Source organism: Podarcis liolepis (genome assembly GCF_965112155.1).
Source record: "Podarcis liolepis genome assembly, chromosome: Z".
Classification (NCBI taxonomy): domain Eukaryota; kingdom Metazoa; phylum Chordata; class Lepidosauria; order Squamata; family Lacertidae; genus Podarcis; species Podarcis liolepis.
This window is the reverse complement of record NC_139570.1, coordinates 26,206,567-26,232,384: the sequence shown is the minus strand read 5'-3', so window position 1 is coordinate 26,232,384 and position 25,818 is coordinate 26,206,567. Positions and strand designations below refer to the sequence as shown.

The 25,818-nt window shown below is 43.2% G+C and overlaps 1 protein-coding gene across 10 annotated transcripts in view; it reads left to right on the top strand.

Moving 5' to 3' along the window:
- The window catches only part of CAPN6 (calpain 6), a 68,919-nt gene that overhangs the window by 27,026 nt on the left and 16,075 nt on the right, over positions 1-25,818 (top strand). For 9 of the 10 annotated variants that reach the window (XM_083485102.1, XM_083485103.1, XM_083485101.1 and 6 more), the window contains 7 exons: positions 13,186-13,317; positions 14,728-14,936; positions 16,016-16,208; positions 19,921-20,114; positions 21,124-21,201; positions 23,649-23,844; positions 25,157-25,279. In XM_083485102.1, the coding sequence (XP_083341228.1) occupies positions 13,186-13,317; positions 14,728-14,936; positions 16,016-16,208; positions 19,921-20,114; positions 21,124-21,201; positions 23,649-23,844; positions 25,157-25,279 (1,125 nt within the window). Of the gene's footprint in view, positions 1-9,489; positions 11,881-12,766; positions 13,318-14,727; positions 14,937-16,015; positions 16,209-19,920; positions 20,115-21,123; positions 21,202-23,648; positions 23,845-25,156; positions 25,280-25,818 lie in introns of those variants that run through there. The other variant, XM_083485095.1, reaches the window with a different exon arrangement.

Below are 25,818 nucleotides of genomic sequence, written 5' to 3'. Positions count from 1 at the left end.
GCTGAGTCTGTAACCTGAAGCGTATGTAACCTGAGGTACCACTGTATTATTCTTTTGTTATTTATTTATCATTGTATTTTATTTTATGAATAATAATAATTGCCATTCTAAGAGAAGAAGGGTGAGTTCCAGCACCTCTTTTTCTAGGAAAACAGGACTGCTTATACCCGTAGATCTCAGGGCAGTTCACAACTTAAAATTACAGTATAAAAAATCTAAAATACATGATAAAAACAAGACAACCCAATAATCCCCCCTTCCACAACACATTTAAAAGGGCATCAAGTGCCAATTAGCCAAAGGCCTGGTTGAAGAGAAATGTTTTTGCCTGGCGTGTAAAGGTGCAGAATGAAGGTGCCAGCTGAACCTTCCTGGGAAGAGTATTCCACAAACGGAGAGCCACTCCTGTCTGCTACGCCGTTCTTCCCTCAGGCAGCTGTTGACCATGTGAGGGGCCTCCATGGGTATCATGCAAGGGGTCCAGGGAATTTATACGACCACATAACCCTTTTCTGCCTATGTTGCCTCTTCGGACAGTAACACTTGAAGAGGGCTCTTGTTTCTATCATAGTCTTAGTTTGAGGTAAACCTAAGCCTAATTTCTAATATACTGGATTTTGCCTCACATTTGGACAAATATTGACTAATTTGGTTTATGACCTGCCCTTCAACAGATTCCGGGAGCAGCTCACAAAAGGCTAAGGTTACATTAATTATCCCATAACAGGAAAGAACAGCAGAAAAGCAGACGGCTAAAAGTAAAGCAGGCACCATTCACAGCAGCAGCAAGACATTATTAACATTATTCGTTATTAAGTTTCTATACTGCCCTTCATCTGAAGATTACAGGGCAGTTTACAATATAAAAACACAAAAAAATCATAACACTAACAAACAAAAACAGTACCACCCACTCTGTAGACGCATACACAATTTAGAAGGCCATGTATTGTTTAACTAGACAAATGCCTGGGGGAAGAGGAATGTTTTTGCCTAGCACCTAAAGATATATAATGAAGGCACCAGGTGAGCCTCCCTGGGGAGGGCATTCTACAAGCAGGGAGCTACTACAGAAAAGGCCCATTCTCATGTTTCAACCTTCTGAATCTCTCGTGAAGGGGGCACACAAAGAAGAGCTTCATCTTATGATTGCCGGGTCTAGGGTGGTTCAAATAGGTAGAAGCGGTCCTTGAGGTATTGGGTCCTGAGCCATTTAAGGCTTTATAGGCCAAAACCAGCACTTCAATTGGGCCCGGAAACTAATTGGTAGGCAGTGCAGTCAGGTCAGGATCGATGTAATATGCTCAAATCATCTTTTCATGATAACACACCAACCCTAGATTCATTCTGTTTGTTTGTTTATCTATTTAGGTTTTTATCCTATCTTTCCTCTGAAAGACAGCATGGCTGGTAAAAGCTATCAGTTCAAAACTGCAATAAAATAAAACGCTGTGATAAATTCTAATTTAGGAAGATTATATGCCTATTGCATTGAAAATAGCTCACAATTACATAGCTGAGGAAGACTTGGAACCATTTCTGCACCGTTTGGTGGGATTTCATTTCTTACGTGTCAATTTTAAATATATAAAACTGTCTTCCCGCAACCAAACTGTAAAATTTGGCTTTCATGATGCTTTTATTTTTCTATATTATCTTCTTTCTATTTATTTGAAAAATATAACCTCTGTACTACAGTTCTGCAATTTTGATAATCGGGGTTTTCTTTGGCATTTTTTATGTTATGTTAATAAAAATTTAAATTAAAAATAAATAAATTTTAATGCTGCAGTTTCACATTGCTTTCACCCTCTGGAATGTATTTACTGTAGAGTGGTATTCATCAGAAGGTTGGGTTCCATAGATTGTTCATGTAGAACATTCAGGTCAGCAGTAAAATGTCCTGAGAGATTGAGATGTTCTCACTGGCTTCTTACTATTGCCATTTCTAACATTAGAATTGTATTCATTCATTATTTTGCTTAGAGAGTGGTTGTCCTAGGTAGAAAGCAGCAAGAGACTGCTAGCATATCGTTCTTCCTGTTGGAGCTCAGGCCTTGATAACATGAAGTTTCACCATGGTATCAACCTTCTTGTCAAGTATAAGACGCACCAGACCACAAGACGCACCTAGTTTTTGGAGGAGGAAAACAAGAAAAAAAATATTCTGAATCTCAGAAGCCAGAACAACAAGAGGGATCGCTGCACAGTGAAAGCAGCAATCCCTCTTGCTGTTCTGGCTTCTGTGATAGCTGCGCAGCCTGCATTCGCCCCATAAGACGCACACACATTTCCCCTTACTTTTTAGAAGGGAAAAAGTGAGTCTTATAGAGCAAAAAATACGGTATATTTCAGCTTGTTTCTGACCATTAAATTTGTTCATCCATTCCCCACCCCACATTAAAAACATTGACATTTGCAAGTGTTTGCAAAAATGCAGAAGAGTTCATATTCATCAGCAGGCTACCCCTGCAGACTTGTGCTGCTATATAGAGTAAATTTGCGTAGTGATATTAACGCTTATGCAGAGTTCTGCCTAATGAGCTGTGACTCTACTGGCTATGCTGAAAATGCTAATTAAGAGGGGGAAAACAACTCTTTTCCTGTCAATATTTTCAGAGATGCCCTCTGCCAAGTGAAACTGAAGGAATGGTGTTTTAAGGATCAACTATTTCAATTTTTCCCTATTTAGAAACTTAGTGTTCTCCAGAAGGTTGCTTTTTGAGTAGGCCTCAGTCACATACTTGTGAATTTTGAGCTTTTGCACACAAAAATATTTCCCCAAAAGATAGGACTTTTGTGAAAGAAAGTGATGGGTAGATACAGCAGAAAGTGTAAAATGACACTTGTCACTGGAGAACAGGTGAGGTTCCTGCAGACCGGAAGCAGGCAAATGTTGTCCCGATCTTTAAAAAAAAAGTGGGGAAAGAAGACCCAGGAAACTACCAACCAGTGAGCTTGATGTTGATACCAGGGAAGGCCCTAGAACAGATAATGAAACACTTGCTTTGTGAGCAATTAGAAAAGTATCCTGTGATTACTAAGACCCAGTATGTGTTTCTCAAAAACAAGTCATGCCAGACAAACCACATGTCTTTTTGATGAAGTTACAAACTTGGAGGATCAGGGAAATGCTGTGGACATCTTGATTTCAGTAAGGTTTTTGACAGCCCGCCAGTGATATTCTTGTGAACCTGGTAAAATGTGGGCTGGACAAGTAACTGTTAATCGGATTTGTAGCTAGTTGACTGACCAAATTCAAAGAGCGTTCACAAATGGTTCCTTATCATTCTGGGGAAAAGTGACAAATAGGGTGCTGCAGGATTCTGTCATAGGCACAATATTGTTCTTAAAAAATACCAAATCTAGTGTGCCAATGTCAATGCCAGGATATCTGTGACATCAGAAATTATTTTGTGAATTACCATTGTTAAGTACGAAATTATCACTTCACTTTTCTTCTTTTCATTTCCTTGGGAGCTCTCTTTTTATAATCCCCATGCAACCTCGGGCCTGCAACTCAGGACAACGCTTTTACGCATCTGAAAAACTGAACTGTAGTGCCTGAAAGCTTAGGGCATAATAAATTGGTTAGTCTTTAAAGGGCCATAATACTTCTTACAGTTTTAAAAAGAACAGGTACTAGGGAAAAAAGAGAGAGACTGGGACTCTTCTAGATAGAGAAAAGTGGTTAGCTTAAGAGGGTAAAAGCGGTATAAGATAAATAATTGCTGCTTCTGCAATGGCAAGAGGTTGAAGCTAAGTAAATTTTAATTGCTGCAGAAGGTGGTCTTGTGCACTGTACACAAGTAATGTGTTTTGCCATAGATGCTGTCAGTTTGGACTGAGCATGCTCCGCAGGAGAGAAATGCTCTCCAAGTTGGTTAGTTTATACAGACTTTTGCTTAAAACAGAAAGAAATCGGACATGATGGGGATGCATAGATTGGCAGGAGTTAGAAACTGGAGAGTAGCATGATGGGTAAAAGTGAATATGAAACAATATTATGTTGGGTCATGTCGCCTTCAGGGTCAGTGTTCTTAGCATTGCTTGGAAATAGCTGCCAAGGCTTTCAAGCACAGGAACATTTAAGCCCTCCTGGAAATGCCAAGGATGCAATGTGTGTCATTTTCTAAGCAAGGAATAGATTTTATCTCGCTGGCGAATTCTGTGATTGGCCCCAGCCTGCAGGTACCAGACTCGCTGGCGTTGGAAGTCCTTGACTATGGGAGGAGTTTGCAGTTGCAGGGTCCCTCTTAAAGCCTTCTCTGATAGCTTACCTAGTGAACAGAAGAGAAGAGAAGAGTGAGAGTCAGATCCAGCCAAGAGCACGGACACACAATTCATTCCCGTGCCTAAACTCTTTTGCCATGGGGCGGTTAATGAAATCGGCATGCTTACGACAACCTCTAATCCTCATCATGCAGCTGACTATCACATATATCGTTGTCACTTTCAGCACCACAACCAAGAAGGTAAATTACTTGTGTTTTGTGTGAATGTATATGTATGTATGCATGTAGTTATTAACATGAGAGCATACCCAAGGGTGTGCCTGAACAGGCACAGGGACACCTGGTTTCACAGTACGGCAATCCATACAGCAAATACTTTTGTGGGTGTGACTCAGAAATGGATGAGCTTTCATGCTTGCATATATGTGCTTGCCTCCTCCTCCTCTTCCTTCTCTTCCTTCTTCTTTCTATAATCACACATTTCATCCAAGGAGTCAAGGTGGTGTACATGGTACTCCTACTCACCATTCTATCTTCACAACAATCCCGGAAGGTAGAGCGGTCTAAGAGACAGTGATGGGCCCGAGGTTACCCTGTGAGTTTTATGGCTTAGTGGGGATTTGAATCCTGGTCTCCTAGCCCAGCACTCTAGTTACTGCACCGCAATGCATGTGTTGATCTCTGTGTGTGTGTTTCAAAGTTTGTGGGTGTAAAAGCAGTGAGTGTCCTCTCTGTCTGTGACTCAATGGAGGTGAGCCCTGAAGGGGCACAGGCAACTGAATATATTGACAAGTCTCCCACCTTTGCTCCAGTCCACCCTCTACCACAAATTATTGTCCTCACATGTAATACTGCAATATCTGACTTGCTGATGCTATGGAATTGATAGAGAATGACATCTTGACCCCATTAAAGCCAAAGGCGGTTCTGGCTTCATTAGGGTTTGCATTTCACTATAAAGAAATAAGCAACTCAAGGATCATAATAGCATCGCCCTGGAAAAGGCCAGGGTGGGGGGAGGCAGGGAGATATGATATCATTTCAGAAAGCTTATTTTTGTGGCTTCAGCCTACTGAAGACCATTCTTCCAGACATCTCTCAGTTTGGCAATACAGAATAAACTGAATGAACTTCAAACCAGATGACAATATAACAAAACAATGTTATGAGTCTTCACCTTATTTATTACCCGTTAAACATAGGCCAGATTTAATAGGGTTTGGTTTTTTCCTGGCAGCACACAGCTCTTTCATTTTTACATATTTACATAGAAGAAATAGCTGAGCTACCGTTAGTTAGATCATTTGTAAGCAAAACCACCTGTGTTTTATCCCAGCAGATAAATTATATCATCACTAAATATTGGAGGGGTTTTCCATTCACAATAAGAATAAGCCCAAAAGTTGTGGAACTCCCTCTTTTCTGATCTCTGATGGTTTCGACTGTTGCAACTCATTCTGGGTTACAAGTTCCAAGATTCTCCAGCTGTTCCATTCACAACTAGCTTCATGTCTCGGGGCTAAGCAAACTCTTCTGATGTGCTGACAATTTGATTGTGGTTGTGTGCATGAGATCCCTGGGCATAGACTGCCACCACGAGGCAATGAAATACTTCAAACCGCTTTGCTATGAGCCTCTGAAAAAGATTAGGTATAGGACAGCCATAGGAAAGTCCTTGGGAACGAGCAAAAGTTTTCCAAATGTTCTTGGATCTAAGGCATTATAAAGTAAAATGTTGCTTTGAATACCATAAATTAAACAATGTGTGGTTTATGACACAATGTACTACATTTTTATGACTGTAGCAAGCCTCACGGTAAGCTCTGGGATCTCTTAAATTTGTTCTCATCAGTTGTGAAGCTTGCAAAATACACACCAGTTATAGCTTTTGATATTGCTGTCTGCTCTCGTGTGCTGCGGTTGGCTAGCAACCCCATTGCGTCTTTGCCCGCCTAAACTTTAAATGCTCCGTGAGAGAGCTTAAGAGCAGACTTCTCTGAATTTAGAAAAGGATTGTAGCTCAGGGCGAATAATTCATTGCAGTTTCTCACCGTTTCTCATTTTCCCCCCAATCTCAAGTTCAACTTTCCTCATTTCTTTAGTTTGAACTTTACACATTTCTTTATACAATTAGAAGTGTATAGGGTGTTGGGGGAGAGGTAGTACCCCTGGTGGGGGACACATATTGCTCCTTCTGGGGTAGTTAGTACACCTTTGGCCCCCACCCTGCATTCAGCTCTCACCTGTGGCTCCGAGAAGCTGCCAGCATGTGACAGCAGCCACACCCCGGGAAACAGCTTTGACTGGCTGGTAGCTGATGGGTCTCAAACCCTCAGTCGAGTTAGGGACTAGCCCCTGCATACAAAGACAGGGTCTGGTGGATTGAGCGGACGAGACCAATAGTGGGTCAAATGGTCAGGAAGGCAGTTTCTGCATACAGTGGTACATACTTAAGTCATTTTGGAGGTGCGTTCTTAACATGAAACTGTTCTTAACCTGAGACACCACTTTAGCTAATGGGGCCTGCTGCTGCTGCTGCTGCCACGCCACCGGAGCACAATTTCTGTTCTCATCCTGAAGCAAAGATCTTAACCCAAGGTACTATTTCTGGGTTAGCAGAGTCTGTAACTTGAAGTGTCTTTAACCCGAGGTACCATTGTATATAATTATGTAATTGACTTTTTATTTTTATTCTTTGTATATCATATTGTTGTTATGTTACTATGGGCAATGGCTGACGCAAATAAAGATTCATTCATTCTGCATGTGCTGTAGAGGGAAGTGAGGGGCAGATGGGGCTAATCAACCTGGGAAGGTAGCCCATCTAGGAGAAGGAAAACTGATCCTAAACCTCTTCTGCCTTGCTTGCTGTCTTTCGGAGAAGAAAAGGCCAGGGAGTAAACCCTGCACAATTCCGGAGTGGAATTCCTAAGATGCTTAGATGGCACCTTGTATGCCTCCTGCAGCCAAGCTGGTGCCAGTGAGGCTACAAGTGGGGTCTTGTTGTCTGGACAGTCCCGAACCTCCATACACACTACCCAGGCTTGCACCCAGGAGAAGTCACTTTGGTGCTGCTAATGCAGTGGTTTGACTTCACCTCACCAAGGTGCACTCCATTGTCTCGAGACAGATGGTGCCAACAAGTTTTATGCAATTTTGCACAATTTAAATATTTTTGCAAAGCAGTTTTCTTAATATTTCTTAATGTTTTTGTATGTTAAATTTCCCTAATACAGTCATACCTTGAGTTGAATGCGTTTCAGGTTGAGCGCATTCGAGTTTCGCTCCGTGGCAACCCAGAAGTAATGGAGCGCGTTAGTTCTGGGTTTCGCCGCTCGCACATGCGCAGACACTCAAAAATGACGTCATGCGCGGAAGCAGAGAAACATGACCCATGCACGCGCAGATGCGTCGTTGTGTCTTGCATTCCATTCGGGATGCGAACGGGGCTCTGGAACGGATCCCGTTCACATCCCAAGGTACCACTGTACATGTGTTTTCACCCCATGCATATACCTTTGTACACATTACTTGGATGGGGAAGTGCATTGCAAAATTCAGAGAAGTGTAAATTTCCTAGCAAAAACCCACTATTCAATGCTCAATAAGAGCAAACAGCAATCTGAGGAAAACCTCAATTAACATTTGCTCCAATTGAGTGCTTAAAAGCAGGTTTTCATGGGGAAAGCTCTGGGGCAAAAAACAAAAAAACCGCTGCTTGGAGGTTTGAGCATTTAAGCACAGACCTGTGTCTGGAAAGAGCGGAGCAACAGGTAAGTGTGGGTAAATTCTTACCACATTTTGTGGACTCACAAAGCTGCCTCATGCCAGGCCAGGCTCCTTGCATGTGTAGCTAGACACAAGACCCTCCTGGGTTGTTTTTGCTGCAAGAAACTGACACAGCTACCTCTGTTGATAGTTTTTTTAAAAGCAGTGAGCAGAAATAAAACACCGTATTTTTCGCTCCATAGGACGCACCTTGTTTTAGAGGGGGAGAACAAGAAAAAAAAATCTCCCCCTCTCTGCGCAGCGCCACTTCAGCGAAGCGGCAGGAGAAACAGAGCCCCTTCCATTTCTCCTCCCGCTTCGCTGAAGGGGCTCCACAGAGAGGGAAAGCTGTGCAGCACCTCTCCAGCGAAGCAAAGCCACGAGAGCAAGAGAGATCGGTGCGCACTGATCCCTCTCACTCTCCTGGCTTCAACGTAGCAACCTGAAGCCTTCGGAGAACAGCGGGACTTCCTGCTGCGCTCCGGAGGCTTCAGGCAGCTATCCGTGAAGCCTGGAGAGCGAGAGGGGTCGGTGCGCACCGACCCCTTTCGCTCTTCAGGCTTCAGCGAAAGCAACGCAAAGCCTCTGGAGCACAGAGGGGGTGCTCCCTCTGCGCTTCGGAGGCTTCACGTTGCTATCGCTGAAGCCAAGGAGCCTGCATTCACTCCATAAGACGCACACACATTTCCCCTTAATTTTTGGAGGGGGAAAAGTGCGTCTTACAGAGCGAAAAATATGGTAAATACAAAGCAGTGTAAAAGGAATTGGCAGCCATAAAATAAGTTAGATTAACAAGCAAACGAAAGCTTTTGCTTGGTGCCAAAATTATATCAAAACAGGCGTTCCTGGTCAGAGCATTCTACAGCCAGGGAACCGCCACCAAGGTCCTTTCTTCAGTTGCTAGCCACCATATATTCAGTGATGTTGGCCCTCAAAGAAAAGACTCTAAAATATTTTAGGAAGGGCCATAGTTCAGGGGTAGAGTATCCATTTTCCGTGCGGAATACCCCAGTTTCAAACCCCAGGATCTCCATGTAGGACTGGGAGAGACCTGAGTTTGAAGCTCTGGAGTGCAGCTGCTGGTCAGTGTAGACTAGATGGGCCAGTGGTCTGACTCATTATAAGGCAGCAGCCTTCAGTATAAGGCAGCAGCCTTTGTTCTTCCTCACAGGTTTGGCTTATGGAGGAAGTCTTCATCTGTTCAGTGATTGAAGCCACACACTTGGTCCCCATGCAGCCTGAAACCATCTAATTTGATGTATGCTGCCCTCTACCTCCTCTTCTTAGAAGGAAGAAACTGGTTAATCCTTGTCCAAAAAAACAGGATGTCAAAAGCCATATTCCTCCCAAGGTTGGGTTGTTCAATGTTGAAATAACACATACATCTGTCACAGAGCCCTAGGAGTAGAGAGATAATACAGAGGAAATCCAGTTGTCTTGTTTAAAGCTTCTAATAAAATGATACCTTTTATTTAAATACTGCATTATGTAGTTATGCACGCGCTCTGCCTGCAGGCTCATTCCAGATGCACTAAAATGATCAGATTTATTTCCATAGCTGGTACTAACTTTTATTTGCCCATTTGTAAGTGGGGAGGTGGTAGCATCCCTTAGGGTTCTGTGGAAGGCTTCTCTCTCATCAAGAAAATGCAGGGTGCTTTGCTATTTACGAGATCATTTATGGCTGATAAATTTATGTGGAATTGTCCATAAATACTTCCGGTGGGGGGGGGGGAGCGGGGAGAGGCAGTAGCATCATTTATTGTTTCCGAAAGAACGCACATCTTTCCTATTTATAATGAGCGTCAGCCAAGTGAATTATAGTTCTGATTTCAGGGAGAGTTGTGACGGCACAGAAAGACCATTGGAGGATTTGTTATAATCCAGTTCAGTACGACCCCATCAGCACTATGCATTTAAATGAGCATTATATCCATTTAAACAGTCATGGATGCCTCCTCAAGAGTTCTGGGGAACTGTAGTTTGATAAGAGGTGCTGAGGGCTGTTAGGAGACTCCGTGTTCCCCTCATGGAGCTACAATTCCCAAAGTAGAATGCTTCTTGCTAAGCTCTGTGAGGGGAATAGAGCTCTCCTAACATCTTTCAGCCCGCTTAACAAACACAACTTCCCAGAATTCTTTGAGAATGTTAATTTAAAGATCTTTTTCATCTCATCATAAATGAGGTTCCAGAACTCCCTAATTTCTACCTCTACTACTCAGGCAGTGCACTTCTATGCATGTTTTGGGCTTACTCTAAAGTAAGCCTGCTTAGAATTACAGTTACAAACTGTATAATAAAAACTATGGTTGCCGGGTCATCTTGAGATGTGTGAGGTGGAGCCAATGACTGAGAGGGTAAACCCTGACTATGCTTGGAGGCTCAGGAGGGTGTAGCTCAATATACTGGAGAAACAGAGCTGGAAACAAAAGCTTTCAAATCAAGCAGTTTTGTCTCCTTACCCTGAAATTTTAGCTCATTGAGAAAATAGCTTAAAATTCAGGTCAAAGACTTCCCAATAATTTGAATAAGGACATCCCCCTCCCATGAATTCTCCCACTGTCCATGGTAGTCTTCGCTGTGAATGTGTGATAGAATCAAATCACTTTAAGCTTGTAAATACGTTGAGCAACATTCATTCTTAGGCTGCTCCTAGCTTGTAAGTTTATGCAGACTTATGCAACTGTAATTGGAAGGGGAAAGAAACAGCAAAAGAAGTTCTGTGTCATCCTTATATTTGTTTTGGAATAAACCTTAACCACATCCACATGGAAGGCTGTCTGCATTGCTGACCTCTGGGACTCAGCGGCTCAAAGCGATGAGAGAACCCAGACAAGCTGTATTCTCACCATGACTTTGCATTGTAATTCTGGCAAAGGGATGCAAGTATGATACATAGTCTCTTTTTCGGCTGGTCAAATGTGAGTGTGCTTGAATGATTATTGTTTTGGATTCCAAAACTAAGGTCACAAGCAGGATGAACCCAACAACACTCCTCTTGAAACGCGTTCACTATTAAAAGTTATAAAAGGAAGCTGGAAAGCATCAATGCCAGAGATAAGATTCGGAATTCTGAACTATTTCCAGTGTAGAGTTGGGATATTTTCTTCCTACGCAGTGATTAAAAGGATGTTGATGTTTTGGTATCTAAACTCCTAAAGCTTTGAACACATTAGCGACTTAAAACGCAGCAGGGCCATTTCACTCATTATGTTTCAAGCCACATTTGCAAACTGCTGTTCACACCATGGGGGGGGGGTCTTCGCCTGATCCATATTACCTTTTTGGTGTGTCCCCCCACTCTCATCTGCACATGTGCTATCATCTGTGCATGCACAATGGCTGTCTCATAGGTACACACCTCAGCTGAAATGCAAAGCAGTGGGAGATGGTTTGGGGGGAAACCTGATGGAAGGTAGGTTTTTTTGGGGGGGGGCTCACCAAACAGCAGCATTTCTCAAGAAACTGCAAGATTGATGTGGGTTGTGGTCAACATCATGTGTTCATAGCTTCAAACACCAGTGGTAGGAATGCACTGGAGCCAGATTAAATGGTAATGTATACACAACCTTAATATCTGTGTTCACGTTGGTCTGTGACAACACTCAGGTCGTTATTCTAGTATGGCATGTTCCACAGCTTGGAATATCTACAGGGTTCTTCTATCAATCTTTATGATTCCCGCTGAAAAATTGTAATCTGCAAATGCAAATAATTTGCCCCAGGGCATACAGGAATGACTCCTGCCCTTTGAGCCACCTCACAGCCCTGCCTTTGCCTCACAGCAGGATTTTGGTTTCGGATGCAAACACCACTGAACACATTGAAATGTACTTCTGAGTAAACGTGTATAAGATTGGGTTTTGATTCTGTTGAGGCAGTTGCCTCGTTTTGTGTTCCCATGTTTCCCAGTGTTTCATAAAGCAACAGGCTCCTAAAACTTAGAATTTCTCTGAGCTTTTGAACCCCCTTCCTCACTTTCTAAATTTATGGGGCACTACAGGGGTTCCTCTTCTCAGTGCCACTCCTCTACAGTGTGCAAAAATTCTTGCACAAAATTGTGTGCTCATAAAGTCTGCTGCTAAATGTTTTTTTTAAAAGATTGTTTTTGAGATTGCTTTTTGCAAACATCGTGTGCACCCCTGTTCTCCAGTGCTCACACTGCTCCTGCACAAATGATTTCCATGTTCACTTCAATGTAGGGGGCTGTTCAGTCTGCGCATTGCACACCAGGAATTTTCTCCCCCACTGAAGTGAATGGGGAGGCCACTCCATGCATGAGATCCATGAGTGTGTTAACCTGTATCTTCTCCCATTGCCTGAATTCGAGGAGTTGCCACCATGGAAGTTCCTGTCCATGGTGGCTCTTGTTTCCTACTGGTGGGTGGAAACAAAAATGGGCCACTTAATTCATTCTATAGTTCTGCACCACCTTTGACGAGAGCTTTCTTCCTTTTTAACTAAGGGCTCTGTTGGTGTGTGAGCATCTACTCTTGGGTTTTCATTTCTTTCTGCAGCAGAGTTCCTTTTACAAAACAGTTTTCCTTCATCTTTTACTTCTTTACAGCAGCAGCAGCATCCCAGCTATCTCTTCGTGAAATTCCCTTTACAGGAATAGACACCATTTGGTTCTGTTTCTCAGTCTTTATTATTTACAAAACTTAACACTGGTCAATAACAAATAAAACAAGATAATCTTTTTCTCTTTTAGCCATTCGGCCAGAGACCTAATGCTGAATCATTCACATGCTCATTTACACTAGCAACTTGTTCAAGACCATTTTCCAGGTTTCTTCTAGAATCTTCCAACAGGCTCATCCATACTTTGCGTGTCCCTTGATTTCTAGGCACAGGCCCGAGAGCTTTTTCTTTTGCCCTGTCACTTTCCCTGGGAAAACCCGCTGCCTACTGCTGAATCGGAACAAATGTCCATCTGCAGAAAACCCAATTGATGTTTGTTTTGATTCAGCGGTAAACAGCGGGTTTTCCTGGGGAAAGCGGTAGGGCGGAAGAAAAACCTCTGAGAATCATGCCCAGAAATCACAGGACACAGCGGGAATGTGGATGACCCCAAACATTTCAGCAAAGTTTCAAGCAGGTCAAACGTTTGAAACCTGGGAGCCATTTGCCTGATTTATAATACTGTGAAACCAATTTGCTTATGTGTGTTTTGCCTTTAAAGGAGCTCTCTGAAGATCCTCACTTGGTTGTCAATGGAATCAGTTCCCACGACTTGCACCAAGGGAAGCTGGGAAACTGCTGGTTTGTGGCAGCCTGCTCTTGCCTGGCCCTTCGGCAGAACCTCTGGCAAAAGGTACTGTGCTACTGAGCAACAGACGAGGATTCCCAGGGCTCTAAAGCGATGGGTGTCAAGGACGCTAAAGCCAGCTACTCTGGGAATACTTTCGCTTTTAGACAGTAATAACGATAAATCATATGTGGTTTAGGATCCCAAGTCCTTTTGATCTTGGGAGAGAAACAACTGGTGTTTCTTTCCATGAGTGATTTTTTAATGAGCACATCTGGATGGGGAGGCAGGGTCAAATGCAGCCCTCCAGGGTCAAATGCAGCCCTCTTCCCTTCAGAACTCTCCCCAAGCCCACAGTCCTCACAGACTTGGCTTCATCCACCGATTGAGTGTTTTTGATTGGATGGAACTATGATTGTGGCCCCTGGAAGGTCACCAAGAATGCAAAGCAGCCCTTGATCTAAAAAAAGTTCTTCATCCTTGGCTGACCAATTTACTCTGAATGAATAATTTTGTAAAACCATCCATTTCCCTAACAGGGCAAATAGGATCTGAGGAGAGGTGATTCGTATCAGGAAGAAGGTGTGGGAGGAAAGGCTTAGCCTCTTCTCTCAGCTCTGCAGTCCCAAACCAATCCCTTCTACCTTGTACAGTGGTACCTCTAGTTACAAACTTAATTCATTCCAGAGGTCCGTTTTTAACCTGAAACTGTTCTTAACTAGAGGCGTGCTTTCACTAATGGGGCCTCTTGTTGCTGCTGCACCACTGGCACACGATTTCTGTTCTCTCCTGGGGCAAAGTTCTCAATTTGAGGGAACTCTTCCAGATTAGCAGAGTTTGTAACCTGAGGCGTTTGTAACTCGAGGTACCACTGTATCCCCTTTTGAAACTAATTGAAATATAGATGTGCTATATACAGACAGATAGATAGATAGATAGATAGATAGATAGATAGATAGATAGATATAGATATATATATGGATCTCCAGCATCTTGCCTTGTTTAACCCACGAAAACTAGCATGACTTGCTGCAAACCATTGGCGTGTCTGTTCTTCTACATTCTGCCCCTGTTGAAGGTACAGAGCTCCAGTTTTAGAAATCTGGCAGGGGGCACAGAGTGGAGGCGAGAGCATATCTATGGTGGTTATTTCAGGTTTCACATACATGGGCTTAGTTACAGTTAGGGAAAGAGTGACGAGCAGGAAGATCAGGGTCTGCTGGAAAAATCTCTGGGTGATTTCCAGGAGATTGGTAAGGAAAAGCTAGTAGCCTTTCTTCTAGGGCTATAAGAATGATCTTAACTAAAAAGGAATTTAAATTGTTTCCTTGTAATGGAAGTCTCCCCCTCCCCAATTACAAATCCATGTTTTTGGGGGTCTGATTATTTTTTTAATGGATCCATTTTATCAGTTAATCAAGAAATGTTTCCTGCCTCAATGCTTGGAGTAATTCTCTGTTTCTTTGGACACTTTAGGTGGTTCCATATGTTGAGGAACAGGACTGGGTTTCAGATAATCCAGATCTAAATGTGGGGATATTTCACTTCTGCTTCTGGCGTTTTGGAGAATGGATTGATGTGGTCATAGATGACCGCTTGCCAACTGTAGACAATGAGCTGATCTATTGCCATTCTAACGACCGCAATGAATTCTGGAGCGCCCTTCTGGAGAAGGCCTACGCAAAGTACGTGATTGCTTTGACTTGGCACAATTTTTGTTCTTTCAACAAAATGAAAACTGCCTTGTAATGTTGTTACAAAATGTTACAATCTTACCAAAACCAAGTGGTTTTAACAAATTGCCCATGATGATCTTGGGGCCCCTTCCTACCTCATGCCTTACATAGAATACACAAATTATCTAAGAGTGATAGGGGGTCTGCAGTAGAAAGACTAAATTAAAAAGTGCTGATTTTCACTTTCCCTGCAGTGCATAGAATACACATGTAGCATGGTCAGATTGGGAGGGTTTCCTACGAGAAATTTCATGGAGACAGAAGTACTGTAATGGACTCCCTCAACAGTCCAGATAAAGTTGGCAAGGTATCCATACCCAGTGCTATTTTTCTAGAAAACGAGGTGCCAGAACTCACCATGAACCCTTGTTCTCTTATAATGACAATAGTGCCCACTTGAGAGGCGCCAGACCTGAGTTCTGGCAAGTTCTGGATGAAAAGAAGCCCTGTCTATACCTGTAGGTAATGCATAGCTCTCCCTTGACAGCACAATTCTACTCTAGTTCACATTTAATGGGGCTTATCTGCAGGAGAGTGGGTAGTTGCAGGAAATGGCTAGGAGGACATAACTAAAGGGTGTATGCCTTTCATTCTCCCACTCTGAGCTAAGGATGGTGAGATCTAGGTCTCTGGGTAAACAAATGATAGGAAACAGGAGTTTTTGTAGGGGGCTAAGACTATCTAGCGAGATGGCAAGGCAGAGAATTGAGTTTTAGCTTGACCAACTTACATCATTTTGGAGTTCTGGCTGCCTTTCTCTGGAGATATGATGTGGGGTAGTGGATTTCCCCATAGGTTGGAGTATTTAAGCTCTGCCTGCTCCACCTTTGCCCAACCCGTGCATTTTTAAATAAACCCAAATATTACAAAATACCAACAAGAGTCTAGTGATCTCCTAACAAAGGAAATGAAACCTAGGTAAGCACGATGCCTCTAGAGGGGAGGAGGAGGGAGGCAGCCCATTGGGAGCAGCGAAACCTTCTTCATATATATGGGTGTGTCCTCAATATACATTGTGTTACCACTAGGATGGCCGGGTCTTATGAAGCCCTGGATGGTGGCAACACCGCAGAGGCCATCGTTGACTTCACAGGAGCAGTTGCAGAATCCATTGACATGATTGATGGCCACTACAGCCATGATATCATCGAGCGGGCAAAACTCTTTGAAGACTTGCTGAAGGTGCAAAGAAGAGGAGGATTAATCAGCTGTTACATCATGGTAATTTTATATTACTAAGAGAAGGAGCATTTAAAAAAATTATAATAATAGTTGCTTGTCACCCCAAAAGTCTCCTAGAGGCCTACACTGAAAATATATATCCCATTCAAATGTGGAGGAGGATGCATAAAAATTCCATACAGCATGGTAGGGGAAACAAAAAATAAGAAAAAAACCAGTCCCCACCCCACAACAATAATAAGAAACAACATTAGTAAACAATAAATGAAACAATACTCCAACCCACTAACTAACAAATTATCTAAGAGTGATAGGGGGTTTGCAGTAGGAAGACTGAACTGAAAAGAGCTGATTTTCACTTTCCCTGCAGTGCAGTCACAGGAGCCTGCGTTGTGTGTGTATGTGTGCATGTATGCTCCATACTGACATTTTCGATGGGAGAATGACAAAGCGTAAGAGATGTCTGGAGCTGTGCATGGAGTGAGAGTTCACCCGTAGTTCCCTTGAAGGCACACTGGATTGTCGGAAGACAAATCTGTGTGGAAAGAGCTCCCTGGGGATAGAAGCTGTGAAAACCAAATCTGCAATCTAATCTGTCCCTTGCTATGCTCTTGGCTCTTCACAGAAATGTGAGGTTCCACCCCCTTTGGAATAGGGCGAGGGATGAATAATTCCTGGATCAGACATAGATGAATAAAGCAGAGTTTTCCAGCTTCCAGTCCAAGCTTCTACTGCCTTCCCAGTTTGTTTGGTTGCTTATTTCTCATAGTCACAATCAATTTTCCAAACACTCATTTACAGCAGACAAATTGTCACTTGGTGCTGATTACAAATTCCAGGAGAGCAGTTGTGTTGCATTTTTTTTATTTGCTTGCTTGCTTACTTGCATGCAAATAAATAAAATGCAGCAGAACTACTCTCCTGGAATTTGAAATCACCACTCATTGGTGATTATTTGCTTGCGTACTTAACCTACAAGCAGTTCTAAACTGCTTAATAGTTTAAAATACAACATAAAAACCTATAAAATGGTATTATACAACAGACAAAACCCTGGAAAATGGCAAAGAATCACATGGCGTTTCTTGGTGTCTTAGTTTTACGAAACTGCCTTTATTATACCATTCATAGGCCACTTACTTGTGTACATTCAGTGAAGGGATATGTATATACACACATGTGTGTTTTACAGTGCATGATATAAGGGGAAGGGCCATAGCTCAGTGGTAGAGCATATGCTTTGCATGCAGAAGGTCCCAGGTTCAATCCTTAGCATCTCCATGTAGAATTGGAGCAAACCCTGTCCTAAGTCCTGGAGAACCACTGACAGTCAGTGCAGAGAGCAGATAACTAGATGGCCCAATGGTCTGACTCCTTGGAAAGGAGCTTCCTATATACCTATTAGACCCAATAATGCTTTCATTCTGTTGGCATCAAGATGACAAATTTCTGGGTAGAAGCAACCTTGCATGCCTCCCTTGCGTGGAATTATAGTGGAATATAGCACATGTTTAGCACTCTTTCCAATATTTGCAGACAGTTTTTTTCCCTGGAAGCAAATATGAAAACAAGCACTAAGCATGCTCTATATTCCAGCTCCAATGAATTAAACTGCCATGCCAATGCAGCCTCAGTCAGACATTGGCCATCATACTCAATTTGGTCTACATAGACTAGCAGCTGCATTCAGAGGAGTAGGGAAACCCATACAGGGCTAAAAGAAGCCCTGGAATGGATTTAACCCAGGGGCATATGTGAACAAAATGGCTATCTTACCCAGGATTCTGTAACAAGCAGCACCCCAGTCTTTTGATAGACTGAACAAAATACATTGCTCGTAGCAGCTCACTGGAACACAGGACGGAGGCCATTGTTCCAACTAGCCCAGTGTTTTCTGCATAGACTGGCAGCAGCTGTCTTGCGGTTTCGGACAGTGGACATTCTCCCACTCCCCATTGAGATGTTACAAATGCAACCTGGGACCCTCCACATGCAGAGCAGGCACTGAGCTCGAGGTCTTTCTTTGTCTCTTCTTATCTTGTATGAAGACATTCCATTTGGCTTGCATTAAGAGTAAATAGCGGATGTGGCTAAGAAAAGCATATTGTGCTCTTCATTTATCTAGCCAACTGGTTTCAGACACTCAAGGCTATGGTTTTCTCTTGACCTGTAGTAAAAATACACATGGCATGGAAAATTAAAAGCTGTGTAAGATTCTCCATGTGAAAGTCCATCAACATTCCCAAGTTTGACTCTGGTTTTGGAAAAAAGCAAAAATTGCCGACAGTAATGTGAATATCAAGAAGCATATAAACAGGAGCTGATTGGTTGTGTGATGGACGGTTTTCTTCAATTGCACCAGTTGTGCCTCTGAAAATTGCTCCATGGGGACAAGAGCAATATCAATTCAACATCAAGCTTAAATGAGCTTCCCTCACAACTTAGCTTCTAGCAAAGGTGGATGTGTTTGCAAACGCTATTACGTGTTTCTACACAGAGAGTTTTTAATTAATGTGTAGCTTTATAACTCAAAATAGAAAGGTGATGCTACATGTTTTGGTTTTATCAGGTGACTGAGATATCCTGCATTTGGATACAGAAAACATTGGTGTACTAAGAATTGCTTTTCGTAATAAAATAAAATTTGAAAAGGAAGCGGGTTACAATTCAGGTTGGCAAGTCACCACCAAGATTAATGGAAATCTTTTTCAGTCTTTGCAGCTTTAACAAGAAGGAATAGTGCTATAACTCCTTATGCTGTCATGGAAACGCATGCTGTGTTGTTTGTGAAGAATACAAGTGAATAATTGTTAGGACTGGTGAGAAGCCCATGGGAAATGCCAGTGGATCTCAGTATAACTTATGAAGTGATTCTCTGTGAACTGCAGTTATGGTCAGACATGGTAGATTTGGCGTTAGTTAACACTGATCGTGACTTTTAGAAAACCATTCACTGATTTGTGTTTTTATTATTATTCCCTCACTCACCCACCCCACCCCCAGCTTTAGAATGTTTTGCTTTAGTTGCCGTTATTATTGGTGGCAGCAGTGTGTATAGGAACAGGCAGTCCAGAACATGGACAAGTAAGTAAGAGGAAAGAAGCCTAGAAGCAGAGGTGTGTGGTCAATAAGGACTAGAAAATTCAGTGGATAATTAATGCTTTCCAAAGCTGGGGTGTGTAAATCCTGGCAATGAATCTCAATGAACTGAGATGCTAAGACAACAGTTCCAAACTATCCAAAGTTACACTGCGCTAGAGAGGCAATACACAACATGTCAGAGCATGTGTCCCCCTCCCAAAAGCAGGTATTTTTTGGGAAGGGGTGAGAGTCCTGCACGGTGCTTTGAAGCACTGCTGGCCCAGCAGGCTTGAAGTCAGTGCTGATCAGCAGTGACCTCCAGCCAGTTTTCTGTAGCGATGGGCTGTGTGATAAAGTTCCTTATGGGAAGCTTGGTTGAGCAGCTGAGCCAGCTATGTCTCTACCTGCCCCACCCCTGATGCCACGTATGAAGTCAGATTTGGGGCAGATGGGCATTGGGAGCCAAATTGGCCCGTGAGTCAGAGGTTCACCACCCTTGCTTTCGAGGATCATAGGACCTTGTGCTAAAGTCAGAACAATACTGGGGTCAGGGGGGCAAAACTGATGAAGGGACCCAGAGGATTACTTAAGAAGAAGGAAATACTAGATTCTGTGATCCTCAAAGGCTTTTGAAATCCCTGCATTAATTCATGTTTTTCTTATGCCACAGCCTTTGTCCTCTGATGAATTTGAGGGACAGACTGATATGGGTTTGGTCAAAGGCCATGCCTACTCGGTGACAGAAATCCTGAAGATGCCCCTGGAAGAGAAGCGTGTGCCATGGCAAAAGACTAAGAAACTCTTCATGATCAGGTTGAGGAACCCCTGGGGAAAGAGCGAGTGGAACGGTCCATGGAGCGATTCGTAAGCAAAGCATGCTTTGATATTTAGGACATGCTTGTCACTTTTTGAGAGAGGTGCAGACGCTAAAAGAAACACTCTCAAGTGTGGAAACATTTCCAAAGGACACATGAAGACAGAGGCAACATGGTGGTGGCTGGCTCCATTTAGAGTGGGGATTCCCAAACTTGGGTCTCCAGCTGTTTTTGGATTACAACTCCCATCATCCCTAGCTAGTGGGACCAGTGGGTTTTGTCTTGTTTTCTAACTCATGTTAATGCAGAAGCAGAAGGAAATAATTTGGGCAAATATATGTATTTTCAGTCTGTGTTCCTTACAAATTATTTCCTTCTGCTTCTGCAGAATCATCATTAGCCTGGAGATAGAAAACTAGGGCACCCAGGAAAATGGTTGTAAAATAGTCTTCTCCCTGATATGCTAGTTTTGTAGGTTTCTTGTTTTATAGGGAAGACCATCATGGGATCCCCCACTTGTGCCCAAAATGATGTATACACATGCAAACACAGACACACTTCCTCTCATCTTGCCACTTTTCTCCTGGGAAACCTACTCTTTACTGCTGAATCAGAGCAAACATCAATGAGATTGCCTGTGGATTGATGTTTGCTTTGATTCAGCAGTAAAGAGGGTTTTTTCCAGGGAAGTCAACCCAAAATTCATTCATTCACTCATTCGTACATGATTTTCCCCCTCCCTATTTTATCTTCACACCCAGTGAGCTTTATGGCTGAGGGGGGGCTTGGTCTTCCAGGTCCTATTCAGGCACTTTAACCACTATGTCATTCTACCTCATTTTTTAAGAAACAATTTTACATGCAGCCCCTGAAAATAGACCAATGAACCTGACAGACAATGAACCTGATAAGCCCTGCCTGGAGATGCTGGGGACTAAACCTAGGTCCTTCTTCATGCTAAGCAGATACTCTACCACTCAGCTTATGGCTCTTCCCTTTAAATATATGTTTAGACAAATGAAAGAGCTATTTGATTTAACATTTTTCCTCCCCTTCAGGTCAGAGGAGTGGAAAAAGGTGAGCCAAGCAGATCGGAAGAAATTAAGACTCACTATTGAAAACGACGGAGAGTTCTGGTGAGCAATGGTCTCATTAAGGCAGCATTTAGATATTTATATGTCAAGACAACCGAAAGGCCCATAACATTTCATAGGCAGGAAGAGGGAAATTAGGGTGAAGGCACTGCTCCAGCCTCCAGCACCACCACTTTCCCATTTCATCCAGCCTCAGCTCCAGGTTTTGGAGGGCCTTGGCAAGATACTGCTCATCAGTGAGTCTACTTACTCAATGCAGTGGGTCCTGGTGGCTCTTTTAGGAGGTCCTCTGAATGGTTGGGAGCCCTTGGCTCAGCCATGCCAAACTTTGATGCTAGTCCTAACTTCTGCCCATCTCTCTACCCTCCATCTCTGCTATCCAACCCACTCCTTGAAGATATCCCTCTTTTTCTCTCCTCTCACCCCTGCAGTATTCTCCTGTCTAGCCCAACCAAGCACTTTTCTGCCATTCAGTCGCTCTAGCAAACAACTTCTGTCTCTATGGCTGCATTTACTTGGCAGTTTATTCCACTTCCCCAACACTTCCCTGTGAATTTCCACATTATGGTTGAGCTTAGATGGGGTTTTTTTAATGTAAGAGAGGATATATTAATTGCAATTTACCCCTCCAGACACCCACATTTGTGGGTTGAACATATACTGCACAGAGTTTAAAGTCCTATCCTTAGCAGAAAAATGGAGAGCATATAGGATTAGGCTGTGCCTTCTTTTAATTAAGCCCAGCTGCAAAGTAAGCTGGCTCCCCATTTCTTACTCCACTTAACAGAAAATAAGACAACAGACTGAGAAGTCAGTTTAAAATATGATTTACTTGCTCTTAGTCTTAGTCTTCATTCTCAACAGCAGTAAAGTAAATGAAATACTTCCATTTACAGTATTAGCAGCCTCAGGCACCCTGAGAATGGAATAGTTAGATACAGTGGTACCTCAGGTTAAGTACTTAATTCGTTCCAGAGGTCCGTACTTAACCTGAAACTGTTCTTAACCTGAAGCACCACTTTAGCTAATGGGGCCTCCTGCTGCTGCTGTGCCGCTGGAGCATGATTTCTGTTCTCATCCTGAAGCAAAGTTCTTAACCAGAATCACTATTTTTGGGTTAGTGGAGTTAGCGGATTACATAACCTGAAGCGTATGTAACCTGAAGCGTATGTAACCCAAGGTACCACTGTATATGTCTGCTCCCATTGCTGGTCAAAGAGAAAGAGAGAGAGGGAACAGTAAATACTTCCTCAATTGTAACCACTCAAGAGAGGAGAAAATGACATCACACAGAGCCCTCTCTACCAAATTACATTTCTATGGTCTGAGTCTCTGCCTATCAGCAGTTCAGCTCTGTGGTCTTAACTCCATCTCTTGCTGACTTGCAAGAATAGGTGTTGTTAGATCTGGCTGCTAATTTCCCACATTTATACAATGTAAAAGCTACTTGCAGAAAACTAATGGAAGGATAGTGCATGTTTTATGTTCATTTCTGTGTCATTTGATTCCGGAAAAATTGCAGCCTCCTTAGGGAAGTGATAAAGTTTGCAGTGACATCATACCAGCATACAGTTTCCCCCTGCTGTTATCCTGAGGGAATCATGGGGGAACGGAAGGATGCATGTGCAGAAAGGGTGGGAGTGTAGCAAGGTACAATTGTCATTCTTTGTTGTGCCACACTACGCCCACTGGGATGAATGAAATTTAGCATGACATGCTGGTATATCAGTCCAAAAACCACAGTTCCATAACACCACAGGTGAAAGGAGAATCAGAAAAATGGGACAGAAGTGCAAGCATTATTGTAACCTGTAAAACTGGTGCGGTATTCCCCATGCCTGTGTCTGTAGCTATGCCCCACCTTTTCGTGTGGGCTTAAGTCAGAGAGATAGTAGCAGAAGGGAAAGTGCTGTTTCTACCAATTAGATACATGCTTGTGTAGTAGGTGAGTTTGCGGGTCTGGTTGTTTCTGTTGTATTTCACATCTGCTAAATTACCTAAATAATAATTGTTCTGTTTTTAAATATATTGACTAAATGAGATGTCCTGAGCATTGAACATCCCACATTTTTCTTACTTGTTTCTTTTCTTTTTCTGGAAAGCCATGGAGTGATGCAGGGTAGGGATTTGAAGTGCGCCACAGTGTGTGTGTGTGTGTCTCTGTGTTGTGCATTTCAAATCCTCTCCTTGCCCATGTCCTAAGCCACAATCCTGCGACTCTCTAGGCCAGTGGCTCCCAGTTAGCTAAGTACTGTGGACCCTCTGTTTTTCAAAAGCCAAGCCATGGAGCCCCTACTTTTGAAAACATGGATATTTCTGTTGTAGTTTCGTTATGTGAATGGTGCCACAATACCCTCCAGAATGTCCCAGTGCAAAACTAGGATGTTCATCTTCTGGGCTGCACTCCCATGCAAGCCATGTGACCTGTGCAAGAGTACAGTGCCCCAAAACACATGTTCAACTGTATTTTTTTCTACTCTCTGAGTTAGGATGTCGTTTGAAGACTGGTGCAAAAACTTCACCGATGTTGATGTCTGCCGGATTGTGAACACGTCCTTTTTTAGTATACATAAGACCTGGGAAAAGAAAATGATTCGTGGAGAGTGGAAAAAGAATCGAGACCCAATGTTAAACCGTGCTGGGGGGTGCTTAAATAACGCAGCCACCTTCTTCCAAAACCCACAGGTTGGAGCACAGTTATACTTGCTTTCCCCCCCTCCTTCACCAGTGTTAAACTTATATGGAAATAATTACGCAGCAAAGCAAAGCTGAGCTGACAGTTTTCCTGCCATGCCTTTCAGCTTCAGATTTAGGGACAGGAAGAAGATACTGCTCCCAAAACTGCTTTATGTTTTTGCATCACAGCCAGTTTGCCAGTACTGGGTGGAAGTACTAGTCCAGTGGTTTTCAACAAACGTGCTGTGGCACGCTGGGGGGGCCTTGAATGATGGTCTGGGGTGCCGCAGGTAACACTGGCCTCTGTCCTTTCATTCCCTCTCTCCTCTAATGCCCTCTTGTGTCTCTGTCTCCCAAAGGCTTGCACATCTGTTTGTTTGCAGCTGCCTTGCTGCTGCCACTGCTGCCTCCCAAGTTAAGGTGCTGACCTCATGTTCACCTTTGGCCAGTTTCCATTGGTCCACTAAGGCTGGGGGCATCCTCTGCCCAGGCCCCTGTGAGGCAGCATGAGGAGGTACCTCTCTTTGGGGCAGGAGGGGCAGCTCAGAGACCAGGGGTGGAAGCAGTGGCTGCCCGGAGGACTCCCAAGGAGAGGAGAGGATGCTGAGGGAACACTCCACAAGGGAGGGTATTTGAAAAACGGTGAGAGGCTGCCATAACTGGGCTTCTGAACCCCACAGGGGTGCTGCAGAAAGAATGTAGTTGGTCAAGGGAGCCGTGGGCTCAAAAAGGTTGGAAACCTCTGTACTAGTCTAATTCTGATTTAGAGAGCTTTATCCTGTGGTTACCCATAAATCTAGTTTGTTCCATTTCTATATCATCATCATCTTCAAGATCTTCATCATTCTATTCTATTCTATTCTATTCTATTCTGATCTGATCTGATCTATATTAGAGGCATCCGGAATGTTATTTGTGAAGGTCAAGTCTGCTCCCTACATGCAGCCTATATCCTGCAAAAACTGAGGGCACAGATCACTGGTGTTTGCCCATTGAACATGTGAAGGTGAAGGGCAGGGCATAGGGGCACAATTCTAATCCCAACCCAATGCAGTTTAAGGGGGAAAGTGTACAGGACTAAAAAGGCGCTCTGGATTTAACCCAGGAGGATATGACCGGTCTTGTGAGCATGATAATTCCCATAATGTTCATTTGTTTTTGGAGTGACTGCCGTGCATAGGACTTTGGAATGGGCAGCACCCCAATCCTGTGATAATCCATTGTTAACAACTCAGCTACAGGCATTGTTTACAGCAGCGGCTGCTCCGCTACTGAGCCACAGCCCTCCCCTCACCCTGTGCTCCTCTTCCTTCTCTTTAAGTATATCTTTGATGTCAAGAAGTCGCAGGACAAAGTGATGATCTGCCTGCAGCAGAAGGACAAGCGCATTTTCAAAAGAGAAGGGAAAGGGGACAACTTGGTTATTGGCTTTGAAATTTTCAAGGTAGGTGTCCATGCTGCATGCCAAAGCTGTTGGAGTTTGATAAGAGCATAAGAACATAAGAAGAGCCTGCTGGGTCAGGCCAAACACATACTACCTGCTACTAGAGAAGAAGCAGGAAGGCCTGAAGGGAGGTAATCTACTTTACCAGTAAGTAGTTACTAAAACAGAAGGAATCAGTGCCACACACATATTTACACACATGCTGGTTCAGCTAGCTTATTGCAAGAATTGCTGCATCACTCCCAGTGAAAGCATAGGTATAGGTAGACATAGGCAGAAGGTAGGTCATGATCTACTGGTACATCTATGAGTGATTTATAGTAGAGTGGCACAGGTTTCCTATTCGCAAGGTGACCTTTTCCATGTGCAGGCTTTTGTACAACGTGGCTGTGAGCTCAGTTCAGTTCTGATACCAAAAACGAAATCCATAGTGCACTTTGTGACACTCAGTTCTTCAATTCAAATGGTGTGACTTTTGCACCAGGCGTTAGTTAAGAGAGCAAGTGAAAACACACAAAAAACAACTCTGCTCTCCACCT